The sequence below is a fragment of the Chenopodium album genome, chromosome 10 (assembly GCF_948465745.1).
Source record: "Chenopodium album chromosome 10, dcCheAlbu1.1, whole genome shotgun sequence".
In the NCBI taxonomy this organism is placed as follows: Eukaryota; Viridiplantae; Streptophyta; class Magnoliopsida; order Caryophyllales; family Amaranthaceae; genus Chenopodium; species Chenopodium album.
In genome coordinates, this window is record NC_137843.1 from 10,724,703 (window position 1) to 10,747,701 (window position 22,999).

At 34.1% G+C, this 22,999-nt stretch overlaps 1 protein-coding gene across 1 annotated transcript; it reads left to right on the plus strand.

The window, feature by feature from the left end:
* Positions 1-1,556: 1,556 nt before the first annotated feature.
* Positions 1,557-4,254, plus strand: LOC145563518 (uncharacterized). Its single transcript, XM_081623964.1, has 2 exons — positions 1,557-1,847; positions 3,889-4,254. Exons 1-2 carry the CDS (start codon positions 1,574-1,576, stop codon positions 4,080-4,082), a joined length of 468 nt encoding a protein of 155 aa, XP_081480090.1. The 5' UTR covers positions 1,557-1,573; the 3' UTR covers positions 4,083-4,254.
* The last annotated feature ends 18,745 nt before the right edge of the window (positions 4,255-22,999 follow it).

Sequence of the window (22,999 nt, forward strand, 5' to 3'; positions counted from 1 at the left end):
TGAAGTCAAATTTAGGTTGTGAAAATTCAAAATTCATTTTTATTTTCATTTGAGTATAGTACGCCAGTATACTAGTATTTGTGGCAAACGTTTTGATTTGCCACGGTAAAATTTGGGGCAAAGAAGCTCATTAGCGACAACATTGTTTGAGGCAATAAATTTATTAGCCACGGTAAAATTTGTGGCAAATAAGTTGTTAGCCACGTGAGTATTTGTGGCAAGAGAATTTGTTTGCCACGAGAATACTCGTGGCATAAAGTTCAAAAATTGCCACAACATCCATTTTTCCGTGGCAAATTTCTAGCCACAGCCTTTTGTGCCACGGGAGTAAATTTCAAATTCCCATGGCTAAATTGCATAGCCATGGTAATTTTAAACTTGAGCCACGATTTTACACGTGGCATGAAGGTAAATTTGATGTAGTCAGTATAAGTATAAATGTTTTGTACTTGACCATTTCATAGTGAAGTAAGAGCTAGACTTGAGTGTGGTTGTAAGTTCGTAACTAAAATGCGGATCTAAAATTATTAAATTAAATTAGTTAAGCACCAACTAATAAAATAACCAGCGTGTGACCTGAGTTAGTGGCAACAAGCAACTGCTACCTTTGAATAATTTTCAATTTTTATATTAATGTTTAGAAGTCTTGTTTATTTTTTTTTTTATTGTTAGTAATTACAAAATAATGACAACAATAAAAAAAAAAATTTAGATATTTTTTGCTTTTATTCTACAATAAAACATGATTTTCTTCTAGCTTAGATGGTGTTCAAACCTCTATGAATGCATTTTTAGTTAATGATGACATGGAATAAAAAGTGTTGAATGGTGATGTAGAGCGATGCTATTGTAAAAAGGGGCACACTTGACATAAAAACATTTTTAAAAACGTCTTTTAATAGATAGAATAGATTAAATGAAACAGAAGTTGAATTTTACTTGTATAAACATCACCAAAAAAATGGTCTTTGATTTTAGTTGATACTCTTATATGGAGTAGTTGCTAAAACATTCAAATATTCAATTGATAACTTATTTTAGCTTTTTTTTAAAATAATTTACTTTTGATAAATTTTTTTTTCTTTTAAAATGACAAGGCACTTGTTAGGCACCTTAGAAGATTCTGCTATGCAATTATTAGAGTGAACTAGTGATGTATACAATGGTTATTCAAGCTGTTTAGCTTTTCATTAGCGCATTAAAATTATCCCTTGTGAAGAAAAACTCCTATTTCCTCTCTTCTTATTTATGTTCATTAAAACAAATTTTTTAAAAATAAAAAAAAATACGGGAACAAAATGGCTTCGACCAGGTTCGACCTCGGGACCTTCAGTGTGTTAGACTGAAGTGATAACCAACTACACCAAGAAACGTCTTCTATTCAAATGGCTCAACCTATTATACTTAACTTAAAATCTACAATAACACCTAAAATAGAAAACAAGCGGGAAATGTGAAAATAAATAATACTTATTCAGTTGTTCTACGTACAAGTAATAAAAATTAAAAACCCTCCAAAATCAGAAAAACCTTGAAAGTTACAGTAAGAAAGAAAGTTGAAAGAGATGCAACAATGGCGAAGCAAGAGGAGAGAGAAGAAAACCAGCAAAATTGGAGGAAAGAAGTCGATAACAACATCAACCCTCTTCAATCTCTACTCTTCGGCGCTGATTTCGCTTTAGAGAATCGCGATCATTCTTCCGCACAACTTCTCAGTCTTCGTCTCCTCGGTTTTCTCGATTCTCGCTCTCAAAACAACGTCGATTCCTCATTTATTCATCCTATTCGTCTGATGCTTTGTCTAAGCTCGACGCTTCTTGCCGTGAACTTACTCCCGTTTACGACCGGTAACTCTCTCTCTATTATGTTCCTTTTTGAGGTATTTGTAAATTTTAGTATTTCAGTTTTTTTTTGTTGATTTTGGTGAATTATTTGTTTGATGATGGAATTTATATTGCTTATTGAAGCTGAAGAAAGAGAAGAAATTTTGTTATTATAATTGTTAAAATTATTTCAATAATTTCAACAAAAACTTATGGTTGAAATTATTATTAATTGTTGAAATTATTTCTACAATATTAAGCTGAAATTTAATTGTTATAACTTTTGAAATTATAACAATTAATTTCAACAATTGTTATAACTTTTGAAATTAATTGTTATAACTTTTGAAATTAATTTATAACGTTATATTGTTATAACTTTTGAAATTAATTTATAACGTTATAATAATTTTAAAAGTTATAACAATTAATTTATAACAATTAATTTCAAAAGTTATAATGTTATAACTTAATTTATAACAATTAATTTCAAAAGTTATAACAATTAATTTTCAACAATAATTTCAAGAGTTATAACGTTTTTGTTGAAATTTTCAACAATATTAAGCAGAAGAAAGAGAAGAAATTATAATTGTTGAAATTATTATAACTCTTTCTCTCTATTTTTAATATTACTTATAGAGTTAAGCTAATAAAAAGGACCTAAACTTTTGTATTTTTCACCTTTAAGGACCTTATGTTTTTTTTTTCACCTTTAAGGACCCGAGTTAAGATTTTTGGTCACTTAACTCACCTTTAACCATGGGTTGAATTTTCAAATGTTAATGTATAGTAATATTTGTAATTTTTTTTTATTAAGAAAAGGAAAAAAAAAACACATTAAATTCAAAAGTAAATATTGCATCGAAGTATAATTTTAAGCTATTATAATATTAATAATTTAGCTATTTTACTTAAAAGAAAAAAAATATAAATTACCTACAAATGTACTCTATCTCTTGCATTTAATTTTTTTTTTGACAAACTATTATGTTATTCTAATAAGGAGCCCCTCTTGATTTATTGGTAATTAAATATATTTCTAGTTAAATAATTTGACTTATTTATTGAAGTATATATAATAAAATTTTAAAACTTCTTTAATTATATAATTACATCGATTAATAATTAATTTAAACTCACTATTTCAATAAAGGAAGTTAGAGAAAGGGGGGCTTTTTGAGATTGATAAAAATATATTTTAGCATAGAATTTTAAAACCAACCTAACACTTGTATCAATGTTAAAATGGACTCTTATAAATTTAAAATCAACATTTGTACGAATACTCAACACTTAATAGCAAGTTATATATCTCCATGAAATTTTTTTGCTTTTATCCAAAGTGTATGAAGTAATAACAAAAGAACTCTTGACCATTACTCCGTATCTTTTAATTCAAAAAATACCGACCCCTTTAGTTTATTTATCCAAGAAATCGATATACTATGAAACTTAAATGGTTTAAGTCCTTATAACTAAAAATTATAGAAGTTTACCTTTTGTTCTTTCTTATAATTATTTTTTAAACTAAAGAATTCACTAATCTAACTAGTGTAGTTAACTTTTGACCAATGAGATCCTTAAAGGTGAAAAAAAAAATTATGAGGTCCTTAACGGTGAAAAACCAAAAACTTTAGGTCTTTCATGTATGCTTAACTCTTATAGATAACTTATGGTTCTCACAAAACCCCTTTCATTCTTCTCTTTTTGTTTAAACTTATACCCCAGTATCTATTACTAGTAATATACTCAACTAACCTTCCTAAAACTCCGTGAAAGTCAACACGTTTGTTTTATTTATTAAAATACAGAGGGAGTATATTGGAAGCTTTTAATTAATTTTCAGACAACTTTTAATCTTTTAAGACAGTTTCATAACGGATATACAATATTCATTATACACCTAATTTTGTAAAAAAAAAAAAAATAGTATTCAAAGTTAATACTTCGTACTCTATATTATTGTTTATGTATATTACAAAAATCAAAGTGTAGTGTTTATTATGATTAAATTTTTGGTAGATTGGTACTAATACATCATGATTATTTATGATAATTGAAGGAGTTAAATTGAATAAATTAATGGAGCAGATGATTGAACAAATTAAATTCAACTCAATCATCATGAATAGCATAATAGATGATGATGGTGACTTGATGAATGAGGCGGAACCATACATTGGGCTCTTGAAGCGCGCGAATCCAAGTGGAATGGGCTGTGAGCCTCTGAGAAGCACGGCGAAATGGCCCACTTGACAGTTGACAGCTTGACACTACACTAGTACACTACTACACCCCAAATTATCCCTTGTCTTTTATCTTAAATATTCTCATGCATCTGATTAATAGCACTAAACTTGTACAGTAATCTTTAAGAATCTAAGATACCATTTTCTCTCTTTTTTTTTTTTTTTAATAGTGGAATGGCCGGTGGAAATGTTACACAATACGTCAAAGTTATACAATGATGCTCTCTCTAATCTTTTCGTCTTTTCATTTGAAATTTTTTTGTGAGATAAATCAAAGAGAGATGAAACAATAGATTAGAAGTTAGAACTTTTAAAGCAGCAATATTTTGAAGGAATAGATTTATGCAAACATATCCAAAGTTAATATTCTATTCCATTTAGCCAGTAACTTATAAAGAGTTACAACTTACAAATTTACAATACAATAATATAATCCACCCCTTAATCACACTATACAAATAACGACATATCTCCACTCAAATTTCCAAAAACAAGATATATACTGTACTAATAATTCAAATTAAAACCTTTGATTTTATTTCGTTGTAATCAAATTACAACCTTTGATGTTATTTCGTTGTAAAGATTTGTTTTACACTGCTCACATACTCAAAGGTCTACTAAATGTAAGTACTCAAGTGATACTTATAAAGTTATGAGTTTAGATTCTGTTCTCTTCAGAGTATTTTCAGTTCAGCTCTAATAAGTTCAGTTCAGTTCACTTCAGTTTATATCTAATGATATTGCTAATGATTTAAAGCCAAATTTCATACTTTTAAACTTATATAACAACAATGACAATAATAATAATAATAATAATATGTATTTTTGTATATACACATATATATAATAATAAATAATTAAAGATCATTAATCCGTAGTTAAAAATCATTAATTAATAATTTAGTTCAGTTCAGCTCTAATAAGTTCAGTTTAATTCAGTTTAGCTCAGTTCAATCAATCAGAACAGGCCCTTAATCTTACAATTGAGTTGGTTACTTAGACATGAAATTAAGAGCCAGTGTCTTTCAAAAAAAAAAAAAAAAAAAAAAATTAAGAGCCAGTGTAATAACAAGAAGGTCATTCACTTATTTTTAATCTCTTGCGTTAATTATCACAATTTTCATTATAATTCAAGATAATGCCAATATTATAGTATTTCCTTTATTTGTAAACTCGTGATAATGCCAATATTATAATTTTTCCTTTATTTGTAAACTCGTGATATGTCGGCAATAGCTTTAGCAGTGTAAAGATATAACTCTCCATGACGATGGGCCCAAAATTCAACGCCACCACAAAACTTTATACTACCTTCGTTACAGGGTTATGTGTAACGATTAGACATTTTCCTTCTCTGCTTTATGTCAAATCGTTGCACATAATCTGTAATAGAGGTAGTATCTTTTATAAATAAATATGAACTTTGTTGAAAAACATCTCAATCATACATCCATTATATTCGTTACACAACCCCTATAAAAACCCCAACCATTTCCAACGTCTAACATACTACAAAACAACCAAAACTTTCTACTACAAAAAAAAAAAAAAAAAAACACCCGTAAACCTTAGCCAATTTATTCTCATACTAAGCAATGGCTGAAAAAACAACCATGACTAACATAGTAGATGGTGCCAAGAATGCCGGGGAGACAGTGAAAACAACCGTCACCCAACAGACTGACAAGATTGACACGGCTCAAATTTCCAAATCTGCCTCGGAAATGGCTGAAAACATCAAGAACACCGTTGGAGATGCTCTTAACAAGGCCGGGGACTTTGTTAAACCCGCTCCTCCACCACCAGAGGAGAGTTTGATGGATAAGGCTAAAGGTCTCTTCAAGTGATTGATCATTTTTTAAATTTATCCCATTTCACGAAAAATTGTTAAGATCTCATCTTAATACATGTTGTTAGTTGTACGTTCTTGTTATTGCAAAATGTGGTTATGTGGTACTTTAAAAAAAGACTCGTGCATTTGTAGTCGTGTGCATTTGTGGCTGTGTGGTTATTGCTAGCTAGGCCTGTACAAAACAATATGAGAATTTGAAAATCCGATCCGCAATCGATTCGAATTTTAGGATATCCAATCCGAAAAATTGGATATTGGATACAATTTTGGATATTGGTTTTAAAATTTTCGGATTGAATACAAATAATACCCCAAAATTGCACATAACATTTAACGGAGGTAGTATATAAGGTTGTTGTATTGACTAATTTCATGAACTATATGGCACATGAACATAGCTAGTATGCCGTAAACTCAAACGAAATTTATCAAAAGATTTTGTAACGATGGGTAAGTGCCCACGAAAACGATTTTTTTTTTTTTTTTTTTTTTTTCAATTGTAACAATCATCTTGCATAAAAAATAGGGAGTTTATCTTTCAGCAAAATGACATTTTTTTCTGGCAAATCTCTAACAAATCAATCAATCATAGAAACCATAGAAATTAATATTCCACATCAAAAAATAGAGCAACAAATATCAATTAAAAATTTGCAAAATTCAACAGCAATTAAAGTAGCCCGCGTAGAATTTCAACCTTAATATTCATAAACAGATCAAGTTTAAACCTAGGTAGGCAAGGAAAGGAATACAATTAAGCACACATAATTGAAGATTATGAATATCAATATTCAATTAGGTCAAACACCACAATTTCACAAGTAAAAAGCAAGATTAAAAAACCTAAAATTCATCTTATGAATGAGAAACAAACCTGAAATTGAAGATCAATGTGCAATTAATTGAAGGCCGTAAATTTTGAAACCTCCACTGAATTGCAGTGAAATCGGGAAATCGAGTATGGGAAATCTCACTCGAATTGCATGCGAGGGTTTATGACTTTATGAGAAGATGAGAGCAGAGTTTTTTACAAGTCGACGAACTAAATAATGATCAGGGTGTAAATGAATCAAGACGATCAATAAACTACTCGGGTTCGAGATCGGTTGAAACTCGTTCATATTCGTTTATTTATGTTTGCGTAATAATCGTATATTTATATTCATGAATCATTGATTTATTCACAATTGTTAATTTGATTCTTATGTTTTTAATAATTAAGATTTAATTCTTAGGTTTATGATTAGCATTTAATTATTATGCTAACGTTGAGATTTTCAAATGACAAAAGTACAAAGCTCGTTCATTACTAAGTTCGTTCATGAAACGCTCGTTTAATAAACGAGCCATTCATGAATCGTTCACGAACATAAATTGTACTAAATGAGCCGAGTTTGAATAGATTTTTGAGCTCATTTGAAAGTTCGGGATCGTGCTTGGACTTGCCTAAGTTAAATGAACTTGAACGTGAACAAGGTATTACTCGACTCGGCTCATTTACACCCCTAATAATGATACAACCAATTGGGGCCTGTTCTCTGAACTTATTTGAACAGCACTGATTGAAGCTGAACTAAATTGAACTGAAATTAAGCTGAAGAGAACATGCCCTTGGTGGTTTAATTTTTTTTTTTTTTTAAAAGTCATGTTTTAACAGCAGTTAATATGAAAACGCTATAAATCTATAATAACAATCACATAATACGGAGTAGCGTTTATTTAAAAAATTTCACAGTCTTATTCATATAATCACATATAAGACATTAATAAGGGTCATGTTTATTTTTTTAAAAAGTCATGTTTTAACAGCAGGTTAATATGAAAACGCTACAAATTTATAATAACAATCCCATTATACGGAGTAGCGTTTATTTAAAAAGTTTCACAAAGTCTTATTCACTTAATCACATATAAATAGGGGTCATGGTGATGAGAAAATGTGGTTACATTAATGTCTGTAGATAGGGGTGAACATCGGTCCAGATCCAGATCGGATCGGACCTTAATCGGGTTGGATCGGACCCGAATTGGACCGATTTCACAAACCAGCAATGGACCTGAATCTTTCGATTTCCAATCCAGGTATTTAAGTACACCCCTAACTAGGGGAAGGAGTGGACACCGGACCGGGACCGGATTGGACCGATTTGTGCGGATCGGTAATGGACCTGAATCGTTCGGTCTGGTTCATGTCTGGTTTCCGGTTTAGGTCTTTTATGTACACCCCTACATGTAGGTTACTCAAATGAGAAAAAGGGGTCACTCTATAAGTAAGTGGAATTATTCTTTCATTTTTTAAAACAAAATAATATGGGTTACTCGAATGGACACATGGGGTTGCTTATTTTTAAATAACTTAATTTTACTCGTATAATAAATTTGGGTTACTTTTATGGACAACATGGGTTACTCTTATGAAAAAATTTGGTTACTCATACATATAAATGAAGATTATTCTTATAAACAAATATGGTCACACCGAGTGGCTAGCCACATATACAAGACTTACCCAAAAAAAATTTGCATTTTATAATCTAAACAGTTGATAAAAAAAAACGGATATTTCACCAAATGCCTCTGAGTAATTTTTTTTATTCACCATATACCCATGAAAATTTTCAAATTCACCATATACCCTTAAATTTAACAAAAATGTCACAATATGTCAAAATGATTAACGAACATCAGCTCCGTTAGTCATTAGGGTTAAGTACGCCACGTGGGAGTATCTTATTGGTTGTCTTTTCAATTAATTAAATTTTAAAATAATTATTTCTTTTTATTTTTTAAAAAAACCAACCCCAACCTAACCCAAACCACCAGCCTATCACCGCCACCACTAGCTAGTCCTTGCTTTTGCCTTGAACCACCGTGCCTGCAAACTCAGCCAGCCCAGCCCTAGGCCACCGTCGGCGTCCGAATCCCCTCTCCGCGTCGGCGATATCGGCCCTCCCCGTGCCGACAAACCCAAATCCCCCTGCCATCTCTAACCCCATGAACCACCACGTCAAATACCAAAATCAAAAACCCCAAAAACTGAAACCAGTGTCGGGGCTACAATGGCGCAATGCGTTAGAGGCCCTGTGCAACTTCTCAAAAATGAGGTCCTCGTAATACTCGTAAAACAAATTGAATATTTTTCTATTAAATAAAAAGTAAAAAGAGTGAAATGAATTTGGAAGATAAAGGATTTTTGTAGATTAATTGATAAAAATTGAAAAATTAAAGATAAAAACTGTTAGTACTACGTATTAATCTTGGTAATTGAAAGATATTGTAGAAATTAGAAAAGGAAAATTGAATAATTGAAGGAGGGAAATTAAATTGAAATTGAATATGAAAGGTTTAAGAATGGAAAAGGTAATTATGATGTAGCTGATTACCGAAATTGTGGGCAAAGAGTTTGAGGTGAATGAATTTATAAAGGTTTTTTTTTTTAATAAAAAAAAAGTGTTGAGGAAGAGACTCGAACTTGTGATGTCAAGAAAACTATAACTTACACTCACCACTACTCCAACCATTCATATACATAACTTTAAAGAAAAAAAAATGTATATATCCAGATTTTGGGGCCCCTTAAATTTGGGGGCCCTGTTCTGTCGACCACCTCGCACCGGGCCAAAACCGCCCCTGACTGAAACCTAGGGTTTTGATTTTGGGGGTTTAATGTTTTGAGGTGGTGGTTTTCGACTTAGATGGACATCAACGGTGTAGGGGAGGGGATTGGGTTGCCGGCGAAAGGGTTTCGTGGGTAGTTGCCGGATTTTCGGCTCAGGTTGTTAGGTGGAGAGGGGTTTTGCGATTCAAAGCAAGGAGGGAAAACGGTGCGGTGGTTCAAGGAAGGAGCGAGCACCATAGCGGGGTTGGTGGAAGGGGCGGTGCAGGTGTAGTGGGGAGGCTGGCGGGTGGCGATTGTGGGGAGGTGGCTGGGCTTGGGGTTCGCCGGTAGAAGGTGGCAGGTTAGGGTTAAAGGTGATTTTTTTTTTTTTTTTTTTGAAATTTTAATTTAGTTTTTAAAAAAAAAAAATTAAAATATAATATTTAGTTATATAATTTTTAAAAATAACCAATTAGATCCAGCCACGTGGTATACTTAACCCTACCAAATGACTAACGGAGTTAGTCATTTGGACAATTGGTGACATTTTTTTTAAACTCGGGGACATATGGTGAATTTGAAAATTTTTATGGATATATGGTGAATATAAAAATTATTCAGGGGAATTTAGTGATATATCCGAAGAAAACCCCCCTAAAATTCTCTATGTTCTCTCTCTTCAAACCTACCCACCATAGTATTACTTAGGGGCTACCATCGATAAAAATTTTATGCTTTTTAACCAATAAAGATCACCAACAGTATGGTGATTATAGTCAGTTCTTCCATGTAGGTTTAGTTAGTTTTCTAATGGTGGGATGTTTAGTATTGTTTGTTTGTTTGTTTGTTTTTCGTATGTGTAGGGATACAAATTTGGAAGATTTGTTTTGAAAAATTGTGGAATTGCAGGTATGTTGGCAGTGGCGAACCCAGCCTTGGTCCTACTGGGTCACGCGACCTAAAAAAAAAAAACTTTTTAATTTTTTTTTTTATTTATTAAGGCACCGATAAACAAATGAGATAACATTATTTCTGGTCACATGCAAACTAATAGCAAAGTGGTTGGAGTGATTGAGACTAAGCTCAATAAGCAAGTGGTGAAGGTCAGAGGTTTGAGGATTGTTGTTTGCATTTTTGTGAATTCCTTCAATCTGTTTTTTTTTCATGTAATTAATTTGATTATCCTTCAATATTGTTATGTTTTGTGTTGTTAAGACATTACATTAAGTGGGTTTCTTTTAATTTCTATAATAATTAAATTGGGTATTTTTATTTTTGTAAAAATAATCTTAACTTGGGTGTTGCAAAAACACTGAATTAATCTATTTTTGACAATATTGGATAGTTTAATAAAACTGAAATTGTGACTTAATTTTCATTAAAAAAAATGTGTGATATAACAAGTTTCTTTAGTTTTAAAATGCATCCTCCTCCTCCACAAAATCATCCTCTATTGTAAAATCCACCTTCTGGATCGATAGATATGCTGTTGATGGGTGATGATCGATAGGTAACGGTGACCCAACACCCTAAAAATCCTGGATCCGTCATTGTATGATGGTATAGGGGTGCAGATTTAGAAGATTCGTCTTGCAAATTTGCAAATCTTGTTGATCAATCAAGTTTTATCCCTTTTGCGACTATACATCAATGGAGCTCCGTAAAAAACGATGCAAAGGCATCTAAAACTATTATGGAGCAGTTCAGAAGCGATGCCAATAGTTTAGGGTGTTTAATTCTTGTATTGAGAATTTAGATACTTTAAAGAATGATTGTAAGTGCCGAATTATTATTATTTAATGAAATCATCCCTCCCTATTCCATTCAAAAAAATAAAAAATAAAAAATAATAGAGTGTATTTATTAACCGCTATAAGGTGATTATGATATTTTTTTATAGCATAACTAACAAAACCGCTATAAAAAAAAGTGCTATAAAAAGCTAATTTTGTACAAGTGGGGGCCTCTATCTCTTTGGAGAAAATTTATTTTCTTTCTTTGTTGACAGAATATTCCTTAGCTTTTATTACGGTTTTGACTGTTGAGACTTTCTGAGTGTTGGGGATTTATTCAACCTCTAATTCCTTGATTATATATATAGTTGATTGTTAAACTCCCTTGATCATTTCTCTTGATTGACTGAGTTAAACTTCTGGACGGTTTTTTTTGCCTAAGTACTTTCCTTTTTTTCTGTTAGCCGTTTCCCCTTCTTCCTATAAATACTCGGTTCTTCTTTAGCCAAAAACACACAACAACAATCGGTTTCTCTCTTCTCTAAAATTGCTAAACACGGGTTTTAATCTTTTCTGTTTTCTGGGCAAATATTATGAGTTCCAGTCGGGTTTGTGAGTGCACATAAAATCCGGCGTCATGCTTATCCTGGAGGGCAACCACATCACGTCTATTGCACCGTGAGGTAGCACGAAATCGTCTTTTAGGTCAGTGGTTTGCTACGATACGACTATTGTTAGTTTCATTCACGCAACAAGATATAAGTAATTACTTCCTCCGTTTTTAAATACTTGCTCCACTTTCCTTTTCCGACCGTTTTTAAATACTTGTTTCATTTTCTTATTTGGAAAGGTTTTATAATATTTAATTCATTTCTCTCACCTAGTGGACCCAACATAAATTATATTTTATTAATTTCGTATTGTCTCTCCTCTAATTTTCTTAACTACTTTTGCTTGTTACAATTTTTTATTCTTCCTTCTACCTCATTACTTCTATATTTTATTAATTTCTCCATTTTTTCCTAAAACTTCGCGCATAGAGAAATAAAGCAAGTATTTTTAAAAACGGAGGGTGTACTGTTTTATTGCTTATAGTATAACAAGTACTTCGTGCTCTCTACTTTTGTTCATGGATATTACAAAAATCGAAGTGTAGTATTTATCATGATTAATTTTGTTGGTAGATTGGTACTCATATATCATGATAATTTATGATAATTGAAGAAGTTGAATTGAAGAAATTAATGGAGTAGATGATTGGACAAATTAAATTCAACTCAATTATCATGAGTAGCATACTTGTAATAGATGATGGTGATGGTGATGGTGACTTGATGAATGAGGCGAACCATACATTGGGCTCTTGAAGCGCGTGAACCCAAGTGGAATGGGCTGTGAGCCTCTGAGCAGCACGGCCCAATGGCCCACTTGTTAAGATATACGAAGCAAAATCTTATTCGTATAACTACCACACTTGAGAGTTGAGAGTTGACATTTGACACTACGCTACTACACTCCAAATTATCCCTTACGTAAGGATTATATCTTTTAACCTTGTACTTGGGGGTTCAATCTCCATTAGAGATATTTTAAGGATAGAGATTCCTTGTCCTTTTCCCCTCATTTTTAAAGTGTCTGACCTGTAAATACCGAGCCAAAACACCGTGAGGATTGAGGTGTGATTAGGGTCAATTCTTCTTCCCGTTAAAAAATATATATATGTCCCTTATCTTTTATCTTAAATATTCTCATGCGTCTGATTAATAGCTCTAAACTTGTACAGTAATCCCTAAGAATCTAAGATATAAATTTCTTTCTCCCTTTTTTTTTAATAGTGGAATGGCCGGTGGAAATGTTACACAATACGTCAAAGTGATACAATGATGCTCTCTCTAATCTTTTCGTCCTTCCTTTTTTTTTTTTTTTTTTTTTTTTGAGGTACATCAAAGAGAGATGAAAAAGTAGATTAGAACTCTAAAAGAGTAAAAGGAGCAATATTTCAAAAGAATTTATGCAAACATATCCAAAGTTATTAGTCTATTCCATCTAGCTAGTGACGAACTAAAAAAGTAAAAAGTTAATACAATATAATTCACCCCTTTTACATGAGATTAATCACGCTACTCAAATAACAACATATCTCCACTCAAATTTCCAAATACAAGATATATACTCATAATTCAAATAACAACCTTTGCTAGTGACGGAGTCGGTTCGACCGACTCTTGTGTCTTCTTTACTTGATCCGCGTTCTTGCGCGTGGGATGCTTCTAGTGTTCATGGCCTCTTTGAATCTAGCTCTGATGCTAGAATTCTTTCGTTGGATCAGCCAGTGCGGTTGATGGATGATTTTGTTCACTGGAAGTTCACTAGGGATGGTGTTTTTTCAACAAAATCTGCTTATGCACTTCTTTGTGAGCTTAGGGTCTTGGCTATTAGTCAATCTCAAATGTCTCCAGCATGGTGGAGGAAGTTTTGGGCTTTACCAATTCTTCCTAGGTGGAAAATCTTTGGTTGGAAATTACTGCATGATGCTCTTCCTTTAGCGACTATTCTCCATGGTCGAGGTCTCTTGATTGATCCAGTTTGTGATTTTTGTCATGTGGATGTGGAGCTTTGTCTCATACATTCAGAGGATTGTCCTGTTATATGCAGTCTTTGGCTTTTTGGAGCATTGGGCATTCAATGGGATCTTATGCAGTTTCCTTCGTTTGGTGTTTGGTTCTCGGGTACAATTTCTCATTTTTCGTCATTGAGGGACTGGAAGGGTATTGCTTCGTTATTTGCTCTTCTCTTGGCGATTTGGATTTCTCGTAATCATTTGAGTTTTAGGAAAGCTGTTTGGTCGCCTGGGACTATTGTTGGTTTTGCATCAGAGTGGTTTCTTCGTGCTATGCAGGCTCAAAATTGGAAGAGGCCTTCGAAATCTCCTTGTTTGGTTCGTTTGGAGGATAACCAGGACGTCCGGTGGCATTGTCTGCGAGGGTTACCTAATATCTCTCCAACGGTTTGTTTGATCATAGATGGGGCCTGGGATTGTTCTACTTATAGGGCTGGAGCAGGCTGGATAGTCCGTGAGCTTCATTCTTCTGAGGTACTAGGAGGTGGATGTCGGGCTTTTATGGCAAGTTCAGCGTTGTAGTCTGAGCTTCAAGCTTGTGTTTGGGGTTTGGAGTTTGCTATCCGTAGAGGCTTCTTGAAGATCCGGGTTTACACAGATTGTGCTGCCCTCCTTGCTCTTTTACCTCCTTTTGGGTCAATAGAAATTTCGGCTTTGTGGCTCATTCAGGAGTTGAGGGCTTTAGTTCATTCCCTTTTTGGTTTGCCAAGTTCAAAAGGTTCTTCGTTTATGGGTTACTCCGGCTCACTGGTTAGCTGGTTGTGCTCGGTGTCGTCAGTTGTTGTACTTTTTGTTTTAGCTTTCGTTGACAGATATTGTATTTGTTTGTTTTCCATTTATTTCATAGCTCTTTGTCAAAAAAAAAAACAAAAACAAAAACCTTCGATTTTATTTCATTGTAAAGTTTTTGTTTCACACTACTCACATACTTAAAGGTCTAAAACTCTAAGTGTAAGTAATCAAGTGATATTTATCGGTTTAATCTTTCAATTGAACTAGATTAACTCCCGTGCGATGCATGGATATAACAAAAGTTTTTATAATTGTGTAAACTACTTCAAAGACATATCAATCAAAATATGTAAAATCTTTGTATTACAGACGATATTATTAACATAAACCAAACTACGAAAATTAAAATAATACATAAATCTATCACTAATACTAAAGTAGCAAGCGCTGATATCATCTTTTCCAAAAGTTGTTCACGTGGCGCTACCTTATGAAAAATTTTCCCGCTCAAATGTTAAGCTCATCTATCTAATATCTATATACCTAAACTACATAAAAGTTTCTTTTGGAGGGAATTTTTGAAGGAGTTGTGTCTTCGATAAGTGCAATTACTAGGTATATCAAGGATCACTATTATGGAGATAATAAGTTCATTCTCTTGGGGCATCATCATCTGTTGCTAGACTATGAGAGATGATCTTTGGGCTAGTAAAATAGTCCAAAGCCCGCTAGAATGGATCCTATGAGGTCACACACAAAGGTATTGGGTTAAGCAAGTAAGAAGCCCATTAATGGGCCTTGTGAGCATTTAACTAATCATGAATAGGATTGGGCTAATGTAGTTTGATTGGGATTAAGAATTGGGCTTTGTTATGGACTCTTATTTAGAGATGTGATCTATAAATAAGATCCATGCCTAGGGTTGAAAAGTTAAGTCACAATTAACTTACAGTGAATTGTGAATCAAGGCAACCAAAATCCCAAAAACCCTAACCTCCCTCTCTCTCTCTCTCACGGCACCCTCTCTCTCCCCCTTGGACTTGCGGCCGGCCACCCCTAGTGGCGTTCGTGGTGGTTCGTGACTAGTTCGTTTTTCATACTTCTCCGTAGAAAGTCGATTGAAGAGTTCGATCACGACTAACTAGCATTAGTGGAGGTCTTAATCCGTGCCTGTGGACCAAGTAGAGGAATCACGCTTGGGGTTCTTTATCTCCCTTTGTTCTTGCTCGATCACTTGTGGAATCACGCTTCAAAGGTATTAATTCTAATTCTTTATGTGTTATGCATGATCTTGGGATTAGGTGCTATATGAATATGATTCATGTTTTCCGCATTCGTACCTATAAACTCCTACAGTAGCATCAGTTAGCCTATGCATGTACATATATTGAATATTAATTCTTTGATAATCCACAATTTTAATTCAATTAGGAGGGAGAATAATTTAATTATGGGTCAATTATTATATTAAATGTGATTTAACAATATAGAATCATTAAAAGTTGTTTAATTTGCTCCAATATTGATCCGAAAATTGCCCTATATTATTCGGAAAAAAAAAAAATTCGAACCCCCCACCCTAACATTTCGAAAATTTCGAAATCATAAACCCTAATTTGTGAAATTTGTGTTTTTGGTTTTGATTTAATTCAAAATTTTTATGTTTAGAGAATTTAATCTATTTGATTTCATGTTAAATTATGAATTTTTCATGATCAAATTATTTAATTTAAAAGTTAAATTTAATTGGGATTAAATTCATGAAGAACTCTAATTTTGAAATTAAATATGATTTGATTTAAAATTAGAAGGACCACACTAATTTAATTTTAATAAAATTGTTTTTGTTTAAATTAAAATCAAACAAAAAAAACAAAAACAAAAGGGGTTTTGGGTACGGCAGCCGCGGCTGGGTGGCGCCGCCACGGAAATTGCCGCACGGTGGTGGTCCAAGAGGGTGGGGGGCTGGGCAGAAGCCGAACAGGAGCAGCACAGCAATGCACCACCAGCTGCGTGTGCTGTTGCTGTTCCTGCGCTGCTGTGCTTCGGCTGGCCACACCACGATGGGTGGCGCAACAATTTTTAAAAAAAAAAATTTAAATAAAAATCAGATTTCAAAAAAAAATAATTAAAAGATAAGTTTTGATTTTGAAAAGATAATTAACATAATTAAAGTTGTTATTTTTGTTAAGTTTGGATAATTATGGAGCAAAAGATTCTATTTGGATAATGATTGATTTAATGAGAGTATCCCATAATTAATTTTGGATAATAATTGATTTAAAATATGTGATTGGATAGCAATTAGGATCTCCTAAATTAGTTAGGATAATCATGGAAAATAAATATGATTTATCTTCCATAATTAAAATATGATTTGATTCTATCTCTTACCTAAAACAAAATATATGATATTTTATGATTGGTTAGAAATAATATATGATATTATCTAATTGCAGTAATTAATTAATTAAAAATATGAGATATTTTGTGCCATGTTTCCTTAATTATGATCATTCGATGTTGTAGTTTAGGAAAGCATGATGAGTGATTTATTATGTGGCACTTTATAATATATGATATTACTTATTGCTATATATAGACTAGTATGGCCTATAGATTCTAAATACGATCTGTGCATCGTTTCGTATTTTTGTAATCTAAATACGGTCTGCGTACCGTTAAGTATTTTTGTAATTTTATTTTATTTTATTCAAGTAGTAGTTAGAATAGAGTAATATTACAGGTTGCAGTTGATCCAAGAAGCCAATGGAGTGGAGGCCCAAAGGAATAAGGTGGATGAGATCCATGAAGATTCAAGTGGGAGCATCTTTCTGCTTTATTAGTTTTCTTAGGATTAAGGGGCCATATTATGTCATGTTTTATTTATGCATTAGTAGATTATGCATGTTAGATTTATTTTATGTTGATTGATGATGCGTTAGAGTTCACTAAATAATCACAACATAAATGAATTTAGGTCCCAGTAATATTGAGGTTGCTTTTCCAATTGAATACCCAACAATCCTTAGATCATGAGTGATGGGTTGGCCTCAGCAGAGTGTCACTTATTATCGTAGGTAATTTGGGGTAGATCACGTTCTACACATTTAATTGGTTATACTCAACAAGGTTACCTAAAGCATTTAGAACCTTGAAGCTAAGTGTAATAATTAAACATGTGATGGTTAATTATTCAACCAAGAGTTACAAAGAGTTGTAATCAGTAAAGAGTTTACTCACCTTGAAAATGTAATGCTTGATGGTAGGGCCTCAATCCGGTCAACTATTACACAAAAAAGGGTCTTGGAATCATTTAATTCAATAGGGATCATTTTAATATTGAATAAATGCTTTAAAGTTACCAATTTAAATAGTTTATGGTACTTTAAAATTATTAAACATAATTAATGAACTTTGCCTCGTTTTGTTTTTGTTTGTAGATGAATAACTATAATGACAACACTATTTTGCTAACGAAACTTTAAGGCTGAATCTCAGAAACTTCAGGGAATGGGAGAACGAGTTGAGAAATGTTCTCATAAGCCATAAGCTTGAATCTCGTTTATACATACCTGTTGAGGGCAAGTATACTAAAGGTTATGATCCTGAAAGGCATGCGAAAATTGTTTCGGATGCAGAGAAAATCAGGAATCTCATTTTGGAATCTATTCCAAATTGTTAGAAAAGAAGGTTCAGGAAATATAAGTTAACCAACTTGTGTGAATGTCTTCGTGCCATCTGTCGAGGTGGCATTGGGGAATTAGGAAGTGGAGGAGGAAACTTCAACGACTACAATGTAAGAGAGGTCGTTAATTCGATCCCTCAGATTTACTATTCCTGGACTGACAGCATAAGGTATGAGGCTTACAATGTTCATTGTAAGATAATGGCTAAGAAACTCATGCCTGGTCAGTCAGTAAGGACCCATGTCAATGAACTGATTGATTTATTCAATCAGATGGACGTCCTTGGGAAACCGTTTGATGATGACTCCGCACATGATATAATCTTGTTCTCACTCCACGATGGTTTTGATATAGCCAGGCTTACTCATAATGATGAGGGCTCGACAGTGACATTAGTCAACCTTTTATTCAACCATGCTGAGGAGTACCTGAAAATGAGACAAAGAGAATGCTTCTATTGCGGTGATTGGCTTCGCCATACACCAGGGTGTCCCCATTATACACCAGTGAAAACAGAAGGTAAGGAGTTACTTGATGTTTTTGTTGTAGAAATTATAATCTTACCTCTTCTTCAACTTGGGTATTCGATACCGGTTGTGGTGCTCACATTGTTAATAACATGCAGGGCCTAGAAGGGAGTAGGGCATTAGCAAAAGGGGAAGTCACACTCCGAGTAGGAAATGGAGCAACAGTTGCTGCACTTGCTATTGGAGATTATCATTTGAGACTTCCGTCGGGTTTAATTTTGGCTCTTAATAAATGTTATTATGTTCCAACTATTACCAAAAACATTATTTCAGTTCCTGTTTTAGATACTGAAGGTTTTTCTTTTAAAATAAGAGACAAATGTTGTTTTATTTCCAAAGAAAATATGTTATATGCTAAAGCGAAATTATTTAATGGCTTGTATGTCTTAGATTATACAACTCATATCTACAACATAGATCATAAAAAGCAAAGAACAGATAGATTAAACCCGACTTACCTATGGCATTGTAGGCTTGGACATATTAACCAAAAGCGCATCTAGAAATTACATAAGGATGGACTCCTTTCAACATTTGATTATGAATCATTTGAAAATTGTGAGTCATGCTTGCTTGGTAAAATGACTAAGTCACCCTTTACGGGTGTAGGTGAAAGAGCTAGTGACCTTTTGGGACTCATACATACGGATGTGTGTGGACCAATGAGTTCAAAAGCTAGGGGTCAATATAGATACTTCATTACTTTTACTGATGATTTAAGTAGATTTGGTTGTGTTTACTTAATGAAGCAGAAGTTGGAAGCCTTTGAAAAGTTTAAAGAATTCTAAAATGAGGTACAAAAACAACTTGGGAAAACAATTAAAGCATTATGATCCGATCGTGATGGTGAATATTTAACCCAAGAATTTGATGAACATCTGATTAACTGTGGAATACTTTCACAGTTAACCCCTCAGGGACGCCACAGTTAAATGGGGTGTCAGAAAGGAGAAATAGGACCTTACTGGACATGGTTCGGTCTATGATGAGCTTTACTGATCTTTACATATCATTGTGGGGATATGCACTTGGAGCAGCTGCCAGAGTACTGAACAGAAGCCCGTCCAAAGCAGTTGAAAAGACACCATATGAGATACGGAATGGAAGAGTTCCAAATTTGTCTTTTCTCAAGATTTGGGGATGTGAAGCCTATGTAAAACGTTTACAAGGCGAAAAACTACACCCTAAATCAGACAAGTGTTTCTTTGTGGGTTACCCCAAAGAGACAAGAGGGTATTACTTCTATAATCGCGAAGATGACAAAGTGTTTGTTGCTCGCGATGGTGTCTTTCTAGAAAAGGAATTCCTCTCTAGAAAGCCAAGTGGGAATAAAGTAGTTCTCAAAGAAATTCGAGACGAGCAACAAATGGATGTGGATAACTCCACATCAGAGGCGAGGGAGCATAACCATGCGTCGGAGCAAGCTAATTCAACTAGCAAGACTCCTATTGTCCCACTTGAATCTAATTCCTGCGAAAATCTTCAAAGAGTTGAAGAGAACATTTCTATTGTTGCTCCTACCCCACGTAGGTCTACCAAAATCAAAAACAAACAGTTTATTGAAGTTCTGTTAACTGAGGATTCTGAAATCTTCTTATTGGAGAATGAGGAACCTGCAACCTACAAGCAAGCTTTGGCGAGCCCCAACTCAAATGAATGGCTTGAGGCCATGAAATTCGAAATGGAATCGATGTCTGAAAATGTTGTGTGGACCCTGGTGGACTTGTCTAATGGGGTAGAGCCTATTGGATGCAAGTGGGTTTACAAAATTAAAACAGACAAGGATGGAAATGCCTACATCTATAAAGCAAGACTGGTTGCGAAAGGGTACAGACAAATTCATGGTATTGACTATGATGAAACCTTTTCTCCAGTAGCAATGCTTAAGTCCATTCGGATTCTTCTAGCGATTGCTGCATTTTTCGATTACGAAATTTGGCAGATGGATGTCAAAACCGCCTTCTTGAATAGGTTCTTGATGGAGGAAGTGTATATGACACAACCTGAGGGTTTTGAAGATCCAGAAAATCCTGGAAAGGTATGCAAGCTTTAAAAATCCATTTATGGATTGAAGCAAGCATCAAGGAGTTGGAACCTTCGTTTTGATGAAGCAATTAAACAGTTTGGTTTTGTCAAAAGCGAAGAGGAACTTTGTGTATACAAGAAGTCTACTGGGAGCAGCATAGTTTTCCTAGTCCTGTATGTGGATGACATACTACTCATGGGAAATGACATACCAATGCTTGAGTCAGTCAAGGAATGGTTGAAGAGTTGTTTTTCCATGAAGGACTCGGGTAACACCAAGTACATTTTGGGAATCAAGATCCATCGAGATAGGTCTCGAAGGATGATTGGACTAAGTCAAGAGACTTATATTGATAAGGTTCTTGACAGGTTTGAGGTGACAAACTCCAAGAGAGGATTTCTCCCCATGTCCCATGGCATTACGCTCAGTAAATCTCAATGTCCGGTTATGCCAGATGAGATGAGACGTATGGCTATCACTCCTTATGCTTCTGCAATAGGATCGATAATGTATGTCATGATTTGTACAAGGCCGGATGTTGCATTTGCTCTAAGAATGTGTAGCAGGTTTCAGGCAGATCCAGGTGATGCACACTGGATAGCTGCCAAGAACATCCTTAAGTACTTGAGAAGAATGAAAGGAATGTTTCTAGTTTATGGTGGCGAAGACGAGTTGGTTGTCAAAGGTTATACGGATGCGAGTTTCCAAACAGACAGAGATGATTTTAAATCCCAGTCTGGATACATCTTCTGTTTGAATGGGGGAGCAGTGAGCTGGAAGAGTTCGAAGCAAAACACTGTCGCAGACTCTACTACAGAATCAGAATATTTAGCTGTTGTTGAAGCAGCTAAGGAAGCAGTTTGGATTAAGAAATTCCTTATTGAGATGGACATTGTACCAAGTGATCAAAAAGGGATTGAGTTGTATTGTGACAACAATGGCACCATTGCTCAATCAAAGGAGCCTAGGTCACACTTCAAATCCAAACATGTTGAGAGGAAGTATCATCTCATTCGAGAAATCGTTGGCAGAGGAGATGTCAAGATGTGCAGAGTTCATACGGATGAGAATATCGCTGATCCCCTTACTAAACCCCTTCCATTTCCTAAGCATGAGAAACATGTTGATGCAACTGGATTGAGGCTAATGATGTAATTTAAGTTGTATTTGTTTTTGAGAAAAACCTATTACATATGTAATACATTCATTGGCAGAATTATGTTTAATCAGAAGTTTTTCATTTCTCTTATTTAATTGTGGTTTCAATATTAAATAAAATGTCCAAAATAATTATGGATTGATGGGCTCATCAGGTTAATTATTTAATGACTTGGTGAATGAAACCCCACAGGTGAACAAAATCCATATATTATTCCAGTTCCTAGTTCGGAATCATTAAACTGGACATAAATGATTTCAATTAATGGACTAGCATGTAAGATTGATTGGATAGCTCTGTTTCATGGGCTATAGGAGCGTAGTGAAGCTCGGTCAATCACACGGATATGCATGAATGATGCATGATCGAACTATAGACCTACTTTGAAGTTCAAGTATAGAGCTTCCGGATATATTAGTGGATTCCTTTGACATGAGTGGAACATTGATTTCATTCAATGGATGTTATGGCTGTGGTACACTCAAACGTCTGCCCGTAACTGGAGATTATAAAGGGTGTTTCCCGGTTATTTCAAAAGTTGAGTGGGAGCTTTGGTTGCCACAAGATGGGATTGAGTCTGCCTATTAAATAGGAATGTGTCTTGGCCCCTTGAAGAGGGAGAATTCAGAAAAATGCATGGTCGTGCTCAAATGCATTACATAGTAATCATTTGTTCTGTGAATCTCACTCAGTTTTTTCAAGAAAAGATTTGTAGACTAATATGATCACGACATGAGATGCAATCATATTATCAAATCGACATACATTGACTTAAGGAATTTGAATGTTGCGCACTTGTCTCAGACAAGTGGGAGATTGAAGGAGTTGTGTCTTCGATAAGTGCAATTACTAGATATATCAAGGATCACTATTATGGAGATAATAAGTTCATTCTCTTGGGGCGTCATCATCTGTTGCTAGACTATGAGAGATGATCTTTGGGCTAGTAAAATAGTCCAAAGCCCGCTAGAATGGATCCTATGAG